Source organism: Cinclus cinclus, chromosome 7 (genome assembly GCF_963662255.1).
Source record: "Cinclus cinclus chromosome 7, bCinCin1.1, whole genome shotgun sequence".
Lineage (NCBI taxonomy): Eukaryota > Metazoa > Chordata > Aves > Passeriformes > Cinclidae > Cinclus > Cinclus cinclus.
In genome coordinates this window covers 27,761,519-27,773,882 of record NC_085052.1, presented here as the reverse complement: position 1 = coordinate 27,773,882, position 12,364 = coordinate 27,761,519, and the positions used below count along the sequence as shown (strand labels likewise).

At 42.0% G+C, this 12,364-nt stretch overlaps 1 protein-coding gene across 5 annotated transcripts in view; it reads left to right on the top strand.

Moving 5' to 3' along the window:
• Nucleotides 1-12,364, top strand: part of PCDH15 (protocadherin related 15) — a 264,399-nt gene that overhangs the window by 107,600 nt on the left and 144,435 nt on the right. For all 5 annotated transcript variants that reach the window (XM_062496847.1, XM_062496842.1, XM_062496846.1 and 2 more), the window contains one exon: nt 6,278-6,484. In XM_062496847.1, coding sequence (XP_062352831.1) covers nt 6,278-6,484 — 207 coding nt within the window. The remainder of the gene's footprint in view (nt 1-6,277; nt 6,485-12,364) is intronic.

Genomic DNA, 12,364 nt, shown 5'->3' with positions numbered 1-12,364 from the left:
GGAACATTAGAACTCATTAGTGAGAATAGAGAATAGAACAGGGAGAAAAGCACTTCAGCTCTGAACAGATCCAGGTGTCCTGAGCACAGTGTCCCAAAAAGGACAGAGCAGGACAGAGGCTCCTCCAGGTGAGGAAGGAGGAAGCTGGGACAGACTCTTACTTGTAAAATGCAGTGCCAGAGTTCTGGGAGTGAAGAGAAAGCAGCAGTTCAGCCTCCTCCGCAGTGCCAGGGTAAGGAGCTCCTAGCTGAGACAAGGAGGTGGCAGGGTTAAACCAGACAATATGGGTTCTTCTTTAGAAAAGAAGGTTGGCTGGAGACCTCACAGCACCTTCGAGGATCTCAGGGGATGCAGGGAAGCTGGAGAAGGGCCCTGCAACAGGAACTGGAGGGACAGGACAAGCAGGAATGGGTTCAGACTGGCAGAAGGGAAATCAAGATGGGATATTGGGAAGAAATTGTTCCCTGGGAGGGTGGGCAGGCCCTGGCACAGGGTGCCCAGAGAAGCTGTGGCTGCCCCTGGATCCCTGGAAGTGTCCAAGGCCAGGTTGGACTTTGGGGCTTGGAGCAGCCTGGGATAGTGGAGGGTGTCCCTGCCCATGACAGGGGGTGGAACGAGATGATTTTCCAAGTCCATTCCTACCCAAACTCTGATTCCTTCAATGACTCAAATGTGACAGGCAATGCTGTGGGACTGAATGCTGGCCTGGACTCAAGGGGAGGTCAGGCTGGCTCATGGAAAACAAGTTTATTAATAAAGAGAGAAACCCAGGGAGATCTGAGCTGCTCCTCTTCTCTAGCCTCCTGTCTTTGGCTGCAGCTTCAAGCATGATTTTGGAATTGTTCTTCTTACCACGGTCACCGGGGGAGGTTCAGATTAGACATCAGAAAAAAATTCCTTTTTCCCTGAAAGAGTGGTCAGGCTTGGGAAAAAGTTGCCCAGGGCAGCGTTGGAAGTGCTCAGGAGACATCAAGACGTGTCCCTTGGGGACATGGTTTAGGGGTGCTGCTGGTGCTGCTGGGGTGACAGGTGGACACAATGACCTTGAAGGACTCTCCTGACCTTGGTGATTCTCTGATTCTGTGGCTATTTTATTCTGAATTTCAGACAGCACAATTCTAGCAGGCAATGAGGAGATGCCCATCAGTTGAGGCTCACTGGACTGGGACTTCTTCAATTAGAGAAATGCTCCATAGCTTTTAAGACTGAAAAAGTCCTGAATTTTGTTTTTTCACCCCTTCAGAGCCTTAATATCTGCAAAGTTTGGTTGATTTTTACAAGAATTTCAGCCTTCAGCTCTTCCCAGACTGTTGTGACCTCTTGGCCCCATCATCTATTGACCTTTGTTATCTTTGTGTGGGGTAGCTCCAAATTTCCCCTCTTCCCATGTCTTAATTTTAGTGCATTTCAGAGGATTTGTGCTTATTTTTTTGCTCAAGTTTGGGGTTTGTACTCACGGCAACGGATAAGGAAAATAATGGAAGAAGTTCATTTTCATTAAAGACTGCTCCATCCTCTCCCTGTAAAGGCTGAAATTTTCCAAATCATTCCTTTGGTTGTGCATCTCCTGTAGGTACTAAGGACAAAAAGTGGTTTTTTAATTAGCTTTTCAAAGGTTCAGCACTAAGGTGAACTCAGAATTCATTTAATTCTCTTTGAGACAGACTTTTTTTTCTCTCTTATGTTTAATACAGTGATAGGATTTGATGTAGAATTAAAAATCTGAGTGCAGGAACGGGGTTTATCTTTGTGATGAAGGAAAAAAAGGATCCAGGAAACCCAAACCTTTCCTTTAAATCACTAAAATATTTCTTCAGATCAGTAAGATTGACCCTAAATTTTGTGTCAGAGCTCTCAGAGCAATTAAATAATGGAAATCAGTAATTGGGATGTACAATGCTTTTATTGCTTTTATTGACAGAAATTTACTTTCTGCAATGAGAAACAATCTTTTTCCTTGTAAAATTTAACATTCAACACTCAAAACTTGGCCTAAGGGCTTCATAGCTGGTGGGTTTTTTAAGGGAATAAGGAAGAGTTGTAATATTTGGAAAATAATCCATAATTACTGTTCACTGCCCTGCAGCATCATGAATCTTGCTGGTAAAGTTACCCTTTACCCATGGCCCTAAAATGGATATTTTGGGGTTTTTTTAAGCCCAGTGTCCAGACACATTTTGTGCTGATTTAATTTCCCCTGCCACAGTGACAGCAAAGTCACTGACAGGAAAGTCACATTTCTTCTGTGCTCTAAAGACATTCTGTGCTCCTTGTCCTTAAGCCAAGTTTTAATAGTTTTAATCCAGTTCAGTGCTTCTTTCCTTCTGCTGTACATGCTGACCTTGGGAATAATTCCCCAATCCTAAAGTTTAGCCTAAATCTGGATAAATGCTGTCCCTCTTTTCACCCTGCCTCTCCCATTAAAAATACCCACTTTGTCACTCTGCCCTTCCTTCCCTCTCTCCCTGCTGGCTGCTCCCAATTTTAATCACATCCATTTAAATAATAGATCACAGAATCCCAGGGTGGTTTGGCTTGGAAGGGGCATGAAAGCCCATCTGGTTTCACCTCCTGCCACCTAATTTTGCTTTCCTTAAGTCTGAGATCTTCTTGGAGCACAGTTTGCAGCTCCCCCTGCTACTCTTCAGCATGGATTTGTGTGTATCCCCTCACCAGGAATAAATCCTGACATCCCAATTTTTTAGGGTGTGTGAAGCTCACATTTACCCCCATGCACCACTCTCCCCTCAGCTCCACTTGCTCATCTCCCTGTTGGGATTGGAGGGGAGAGAGAACATTTTGGGGGCTTTTTTGTTTGTTTCTTTGTTTTGTTTTGTTTTATTTTCTGTTATTGTTTTGATTTGTTTGGTTTTTGTTTGGGTTTTTTTTGGGGTGGGTATATTTTTCATTGTTTCTAGGGTTGGACCTACCAATTTTATCAAATAGAAGATCTAGCACAAAGACAAACCCCCCTTTTTTCTTCTTCTCCTCTCTTTTTTTTAATTATTCCTAATTAGCCTATTTTACACTTCAGATAACTCCATTATCTTGGAGAAAAGGAGCAGCATGGACATGTCTTATATAAAACAATTCGGTTTCCTTGCACCTTAGGACAAATTTTTTGGATGGAGGATTTCTGAAGTGGACTTTGTGATTCTGTGGAGCAATAGGAGTATTTATTGCTGAAGTGGATTTTGTGATTCCATGGAGAAATGGGAGCTCTGAGTTTCATCTGAGGGAACCACATCTTGTTCTCTTTTAGATGTTTCTCTAGGACAGGACCTGCTACTTTGGTAGTGAGAGGGGACATTGGGAGCAGGCTGGAGAATATTCCAGCTCTGGATAGTGATGGAGGCCTGGAGCTGGACTCCATGATCTAAGTTATACCAGAATCTAATCCTGTGCTGCTTTTTTGTGTCTTGGTAGAAGTGTGAAGGTCACATCCTTGGGGTTATTTGAGACATCCCTCATTATTTTGTCACTAAAAATCTTTTTCTTAGAAGGACTGGAACCCAGATGTTTTGTAGCTTAGATACCAGTGGCTTTCTGGGTGAAAAAAAAAAAAAATGTAAATTGTTTCCTGTTTGTGCTCCAAAATATGTGTTAGGAAGCAAAAAAAGATCAACCTGTGGCCAGCAAGTCGAGGCAAGTGTTTAACAGAGCAATGTGAGGGGAAAAGGTTTGCTCTAGTAGTGGTCAATGTCTAGAACAACTCTTGTGAGGTATAACTTCATCTCTTAAAAAAAAACAACAAAACAAAAAAATAAAAAAAAACACAAAGCAAACAAACAAAAAACTCTCAAACCCCCACAGTAAGAAAACCCTCAATAAATAGGGCACTGAAACAAAAATTGCCAATGTTTCAGCTTTATTATATTTTTGGAGCATTATGAAAAGTCTGTGTTGAACTCTGCTTGCAGTAAAATGTCACTTCTAGGACTGATTTCATGGAACACCTGAAAGCAGATCAATTCCTCACACTGTAATGTAAAATTCCTTATTTCAAGCAAAAGGCAAAAAGAAGTGGATGTTTACAAAGCTTCCTTTTTTCCCTTAAATACTGATGTCTTTGGAAACAAAAAAATGAAATTAATCTCTCATTTTGACTGGTGAACACAAAGGAAAGCTGAAGTGACTTTGACTGGAAGTGCTCAGTGAGGAAGGACTCCTTTGCTTTGTCACTTTGGGCTCCAAGGACTCAAATTTGAAGTCCAGTTTTGGGAGAGAACAACTTTCTTTGTGTTTGGCCACGTGTAATTCCCAGAACTTCAACAAAGCCTGCAGCACCTGGATGAATATTCCTGCTTTTATCCCAGAATGAGCTGCGGGCTCACTTGGACTTTCAAGCAAGGCCATTATTGTGGTGTTTCAAGCTGTTCAGAAGATTGAGACCCTCTGTTGTTTGCATTTTCCATTTTTTTTTTAGGATCTCTTTATAGCAAGGAACATTAAGCATTATTATAAAGTAACTTGCAGGGGTTGTATGGAAACTTTGTGCCAGGAAGAGACCAATTTTACTTGGAAAATTACTGGAATTTTCTCTCAGCTTTCAGTATTTTAACTTGGGCAAAAATATAATCTCAAGATATTTTTTGTAGTTTTACCTTCATGGGTCAGTAGCCAGAATCCTGCCAGGCAATTTTGGTGATGTTGGCTTTGACACGTGTAGTTTATTTTGATTCAGTGGAGCATCGGCTGGATGGGACTGGAGCCCAGGGCATTTTTTCCTGTTGTTCAAGAGTAATCCCAGCATATTTTGAAAAGAAAAATCCATTTTTTCCTAAAAACTGAGAATTTTTATGGATTACTTAAGATGTCATCACCGCCTTTGAAGAAAATGACAACTTTTTTCTTATATTTATTTTTAAATTTGAAATAGAAGGTTTTACAACTACTTTTTCTTTTATTTCTTTTTTTTTAATAGAGGTTAATATCATTACCAAACTATTGTTGTTTTATAAACAAAGAGAATTAATATTTTTGGACCAAGAAAAGTTGTTTAAAGAAGAAATTTTTGAAAACTTTGATGAAGTCAAAGGGATCCTTCCAGACCAAAATTCCTTGGAGTCTTGATTTGAAAAATGGAGAATTATCTGTTTGAAATGGGGGAAATACCAGATTAAAACCAAACCTCTGCCAACAGAAAGTCCTGTTAAGAACAGGAATTTAGTCCCTGTTCTCTCTGTTGTGATCCGGTGTCTTTGTGCATCCAGATTTTGGGAATACAAATTTTGGCTATAGGAACAGGACACTGTCTTTCAATGCCCTACTGTTGTCTTGCTGCAGTATCAAGAGCAGGACTGTAATTAAAGCTGGTTTGCTCTTTATAAACTGGAGACCAAATTACTTTTGGTCTCCTAATTCCCTTGTTTCTTTGTTTTAATTAGTTGTTGGTTGGGAAGTTACAGGAAAAAGAAAGCAGGACCATAGGTTTTTATAAGATTAGCACACTGGAATGGGCAGTTTAGTGCTTTTATCTTTAGGAAGTTTGAGAATAAGAATAAATCATGTGAAAAATATCAGGGAATAACTCCTGGGAGGTGCAGGCCATTGAGATTGGGGGGGGTTTTCATGGAAGTGAAGAATTGTGCTAGACACACATCCACAGCTTCCCTGGCACAGGGTGCCCAGAGAAGCTGCAGCTGCCCCTGGATCCCTGGAAGTGTCCAAGGCCAGGTTGGACAAAGCTTCGAGCACCATGGGATACTGGATATATTCCACTATTGGGATTGGAATGAGTCCCTGCCCATTTCATCACATGGGGTAAAATGGAATGATCTTTAAGGTTCCGTACCACCCAAACCAGTCTGGGATTCAAAAATAGGCAAAATCCAAAGTAAAATCCCACTCGTGTAAAGCTTAAGAGGCAGATCTGGGGAAAGAGAAAGCAAATGTGTCCACGTGTGTTATTCCCACTTTTTGCGTTTATCTCTCTTGCTGCTGCTGTGGGTTCTGCTGCACAATCAGCATTCCTAGTTTTCTTTCATCCCTCAGAGCTTTTTCCAAAACTCTCAACCCTGAGAGTTTAAGGAGCTGTGTTTGTATAAAATTTGGGTTTCTTGTGGCTGTGTAAATGTGACTGTGATGGAAGGTGATCCTGTTGTTGTCTCCTATCTAATTTTGAGTTGGTATTTCTCTTTACCTTGATGTTGAGTTCCCTAGCAGGTGGACCTGAGAAAAAAGTCCATTTTTAAACTGGATTACGACTCTTAAGTAGAACCATCCCCAGTCGCTGTTCATAAGTGGGAACCTTTGACAAATGAGGTGATTTTTTTAGGCTGAACAAGACAATGGCCATCCTCTCCCTGCCTTTGCCAATCTCCACATCGAGATCCTGGATGAGAACAACCAGAAGCCTTATTTCACAAGGTCTACCTACGAGGGCTTCATCCTGGAATCCTCCCCAGTAGGAACGACCATCTCGGATAATCGGAACCTGACTTCCCCCCTGCAGGTCGTGGTGCTGGACAACGATGTGGAAGAGGTACAGTTTGTTCTTTTACAGTGGTTGTAGTTTTATTATTTTCAGGGGGTTTTTTTTGTTGTTGTTTGTTTTGTTTTGGTTTTTTTTTAATTGAGACAAACCTATTCAGATCAATGAATAAAAGAAACAAAAAGTCACCCTAATTTAATTATTATTTTCTGCTATTTATGTTCTGAGTACAGATAGATTTGGAAGTGGTTTTTTTCCTGATGTTTTTTTCTCACTTCTCTGGAAGAGTCCGTTCTGTTCAAGGTGGTGAATGCTCAGTGCATAGAGGAACCAAAATGCATTTTGTGACAGGGATGAGCCTGCCCCACACCATGGAAATGGAAGAGGGGAGCTCAGAGAGAAAGGAATTTCTCATTTGAACCAACAAGAACAGGAATAGGAGGAACAGCAGGAGGCTGAAAGTCCATTGCATTCTTTGCTCTCCCAGATTTTGATGCAACATTATTCAGAGTAGAAGCCAGGCATGTCCAGAGGGATAGTAAGCAAGTAGTAACAGTGCAACACCTCTGACCTTTCTTCTGTTCTCACCAAGAACATTATGGATTTTTTAGCCAGTATTTCTTTCCCCTCTAATTTCCATTGTCCTTCCAGTTGTCTCCCTTGATCTTTTTGATTCCTTCAGCTACAGAAGGAAAGCCAAGCTGCAGGCTTAGGTTTTGTAGGAACTGTTGTAGGATCTCTTGAGTAAAGATCTTAATCTGAGAGTCTGAAAACAATCTGCTTTTCAAAGCTTTGCTTTAGGCAGATTCATGCTTTATAAGGAACAAGAGAGCCCATTAGCGCTAAACATTACAGCATTACAGCAATTTATTGTTTTAAATCCCAAGTTTCTGCAGAGGATTTCTGTCCATTAAAATTTCACCATCAATTTATGGGTATTGTTAAAAAGCAATGGCTGGAAAGCAGATGGAAAATGCTGTTGGATCTGGCTTTTGTGGGAGCTGGGTAGAAGATATGGAATGAGGGCACAGGGTGGGAATCAGCAGGAGTTATTGGAGATCTGGATTGCTTGGGAAACACTCAGGTTCAGTTCTGTTTAAAGCAAAGCAGTTTCTTTGTTGATCAAATTAATGGGATCTCAGCTGCTGCTTTGGATAGGAATAATCAAGGTGGGCAAGGATCAGGTTTATAAATATAACACAGAACTGGTGGATTTCCCATCCCTGGAAGTGTCCCAGGCCGGGCTGGATGATGTCCCTGTGCTACATAGTCCAGAGTGGTCAGAGAAGCCACCCAGCACTACTTACCACAATTCCATTGTGGAATAATTCAAAGCAATTCCCTTTAACGGAAGAAAATTCCATACCCTACTTCAGACACTCAAATTTAGAGGCAGTTTTCTCTTCTGCTGGGTTTTTTGGTCTCTTTCCCGTTTGTGGTGGATGATGTTGCTAGGCTCAAGGAATGCCAGAGAGGTTTGGGAATTCATTAAGCTCCAGAAGGTTTTCAGGCTGGAGTTAATATTTCTGCATTAACCCTTCCCTGGCACCTGCACAGCTCTGCCCAGGAGAATTATCCAATCTGTGCCAAAGGCAGATTGGATTATTCAAGGTTCTCCGTGTAACTCCATATTAGGTCATACCCAAGACAGAAAAATATCAGACAGTATTACTTGGAAATGTTAAATCCTGAATTTAGGTTGATTTTGATTGAATCATGTAGAAAGTACCAACATACTATTTACACACTCAGAACACTAATATTTCACTTAGGAAATTTCTGCATGGAAGATCAACCTGTTCTTTCAATTCCCTCGGTTTATAATAAAATCCTGGGATTCCTGTTCCCACCAGAAGCCCTTTCTGTTCCTTTTTTGGTCAGTACAAGTTCGTACCTGGAGTTCTGACACTCATCACTGGCAGTTTGACCATTAGGCTCCATGTTTTATTGTTGTACATCAGCACATTCCCTTTAATTTCTCCCAATATTTGGATCTGGGATAGGGAAGTTCATTAATAGAGTTGTGTTTGCCTGCAGTAAAAATTCTGACAGAGTTGTGGCTCAAGTGTTTGTCACTTTAATTGCATCACTAATAATGAAAAAAATCTGTTCAATCTGCAGCAGATTCTTAATTGAGAGCATGACCATCCTTTAAATAATCTACATCAGAAATTCCTGTAAAAACAAATGTATCTTTCTTGAGCTTCTTCAGGCAGCTTTTTAACAGTTGTTACATATTTCTGTGGCTCAGTACAGACAGACCTGAAATTTCCTCTCCACAGGAAGGATATTGCATGGATATGGCAGTTCAAGGGCCCAAATGCTTTTCCTAGTGAGCTTAAGATCATGTTTTAATTTTCATGGGATGATGAATCTCAAGAGATGGTGAACTTGGTGAAAATCTACTTTAGCCATACTGTACACAATGAGGCAGATCCAAAAGTGATTTTTTTTTTTTTTTGTTGGCGAAGGTGAATATTTCAGTGTGGCATGAATAGTAAGTGCCAAAAATGTATTTTGAGGCTTTCTTCTGTTGTGGGGTTCTGCTGTCACTGGGAGAGATAAAGAAATTCAGGTAGATTAACATCTAAATGAATGGAGAGGGGCTTTTTCCAAGGGTGTGCAGTGATACAAGGGGGAATGGCTTCCACTGCCAGAGGGCAGGGATGGATGGGATATTGGGAAGGAATTGTTCCCTGGGAGGGTGGGCAGGCCCTGGCACAGGGTGCCCAGAGAAGCTGTGGCTGCCCCTGGATCCCTGGAAGTGTCCAAGGCCAGGTTGGACAGTGGGACTTGGAGCTCCCTGGGATAGTGGAAAGTGTCCCTGCCCATGGCAGGGGTGGCACTGGATGAGCTTTAAGGTTCTTTCCCACCCAAACCACTCTGGGATTCTGTGACACACAGAGATCTGCCTGCAGGCAGAGGGGATCAGCCTCCTCCTTGGGTGGAAATATTCCATGTTCCTGTTCCTTTGGCATCACCTGGTTCACGCACAGCCCTTTCCAAAGCCATGGCATGATGCAGGTGGAACATGGATGTGAGAGAAGCAGACTGAAGTGCCTGTGTTTCAATTCATGTGCCAGGGATTCACAGAATGCTTCTAACCTGCTGCAGACAGAATTTCCAGAATTCCCAGAATTCCAGCTGGGAGTGCAGCAATTTCATAGAGCTCCCATATAAAATGGCCAGACATTAAAATTGCTCCTCACAGGGCTGGGTGGGAGCACAGGGTGGGATTGTCTGCAGAGGTAATGGTCATTAACTTCTGCAGGTCTCAGTGTCCTGATGGCTTCATTGTACCTCAGTAAATTCATGTATTTAGGAATATACTTAAATTTAAGGATTGCTGATGGGACACTGAGATAAACCCCCTGTGTGCAGGTGCATCCCAGTTCCCACTGGTGACCCTAGTTAATCATAATGAATCCTGCCTGCTAATTGAAAAATTGAAGTGACTCCATGTCCTCAGATAAATGCAGGAAGAAAGTGCTCACTTAACTGTGTGAGGAGAAAAAAGAGCAAAACCCACTCTAAATTGAAACCCTGTGGGAATTATAACAGAGTCCTGCTATAAAGCTTGCAGAAATTAATTTATAGATGGGACATTGCAAACAGACCTTTCAGTAGAGCAGCACTGCCCAGTGCTGATATAATTAAGTGCTCTGTTTAAATGGCATAAATTAAATTAAGCTCCACAAGTACTTTAAGACCTGAGTAAACTAAAGCTGAGATGAGGAACTTAAACTGAGTGAGCTGAGAGCTCTTTACACAAGGTTTCCCAAGCCTCTTTTTTCTTTCCTTCTTTGGCTTCCATGGGAGAGAATTAATTTATCCAGTCGTTAGGGCTGGTGATAAATCTGCACTGAGCATCAATCATGGAGTGGGTTGGGACCATAGAGCCCATCCAGGGCCACCCATGCCATGGGCAGGGACTCCTTACACTGTCCCAGGCTGCTCCAAGCCCTGTCCAACCTGGCCTTGGCATTCCTGGGTTATCTCATGCAGGACCAGGAGCTGGACTCAGTGATCTTTGTGGGTCACTTCCACCTCAGGGCATTCTGTGATTCCCTGGATTTTTTCTTTTTTTTTCAGATAACTTGTGGGAAGTTTGAAATAATTTTACTTAAGAATACCTTGGCAGCAATGAAAGCAGACTGAGCAAGTAATGTATGAAACTAGTTTTAAATGCATCAACAAGTGCAGGTTATGAATTTTCAATAATATATCTAGAGAAGGAAAGATAATAGATTTTTTCAATTTCTTTTTTTTAACCATGATAACTGAAGCATTTTAAATTCCGAAGTATTTTTCTCTGATATTTGCCTGATTGCTTCTATAACTCCCAGTTGTTGTTTGGAGTTGTTTTGCAGTCAAGAGGACAAGTTCTGCTGGCCCTGGGCAGCCCTGTGGTGATACTCCACCAGTTGTAATAACTCAGGAAATATCTTTCCCATAATTAAACAGCCTATTAATATAATTATTAGAATGAACAGAAGGTCAAGGCAGAGACAAAAGGCTGCTTTCCTTCCTTTAGTACTTGTAAAGATAAGGGTTAAAATTTTTTGTATCTTTACATTTATGGAAAATCAGAAATATTAATATTGAATTGCTCCTGTAGCACTGTGTGTCTTCCTTGGTTATTTTAGTATGATTATCTCATGATTTTTGCCTTCTGACACTCCCAGGGAATAATTCCCAACATCCCATCCATCGCTGCCCTCTGGCAGTGGGAAGCCATTCCCTGTGTCCTGTCCCTCCATCCCTTGTCCCCAGCCCCTCTCCAGCTCTCCTGGAGCCCCTTTAGGCTCTGGAAGGGGCTCTGAGGTGTCTCTGGAGCCTTCTCTTCTTCAGGTGAACACCCCCAGCTCTGCCAGCCTGGCTCCAGAGGGGCTCCAGCCCCTCCATGGCCTCCTCCTCCACACTCATTCCAACAGATCCACATCTTTCTTGTGCTGGGGAGACAGAATCTTCCCCTGCTTTCCCTGTGCAAGGCTCTGGATCTCAGATTTTCCAGGTGAACATGGAAAAGACTTTCTCCTGTCACCCAGGAACAAGGAGGACAGATGCTGGAAACACCTTTGCAACAAAACAGAAAGATCTTTGGATGTAGAATCTGAAGAAGGAACAGAAATGATGACAAGTTTTGGTCCTGCATCCCTTGTTTTGGCTTTTTCACATGGACATTTTAGTGCTGATCATCCTCCATTTGAAAATGTTGAAAAACTCAGCTTTCAAGGGATGGGCCTGTGCTGCAAATTAGGAAGTCTGAGCAGTTTGAATACTCTAGGAACTTGTTCTGGCTACCCTGGAGAGCTTTACAGCCAAACACACCCTGCCCAGAAACTTGTGGGATTGTTGAAACCACACAGAATAAATATCCTTGTGTGCTCAGTCTTGGCAATCTTATAATTATCCCCAATAAGTTTGGTTTCATCTTCATCAGTTTTAGAAAACTCTTTGCTTTGGGCAGAGTTGTAACCTCTGGTGGGATTTGAGGAGCAGCAGGAATACAAAAACATCCACATCCGTGCAGAAATTTCTCCAGAGATTTTTCAAGCAGAACACACTTGAGCCCAGACTTTGTTTATTGGGTGCATCATTTTGTATTTTGTGTCCTTTTCATGTTTTGTTTGTCTGTAACCATGAATCAACCAAACGTTCTGCTGTCCCTCAGTCTCAGGTTTGTGTTTCCTCACTTGTGTTCATTTTGTGTTTTCCTTTGTAGGTCCCACCAGGTGCTTTCCCCGTAGGTATTGGGTATTACGTGTGCAAAACACCTTTTCTGGCCTTAATTGTGTGATTTCTTCCCTTATTTCCCCCTTTCCTCCCTCATTTCTCCCTGCCCTGATGGTGTTTGAGGCTGGGACTGTCCCTTGGTTTGTGAAGCCTGCAAAGAGCCCTTTAAACACATTGGACCCAATTTAGGGCATA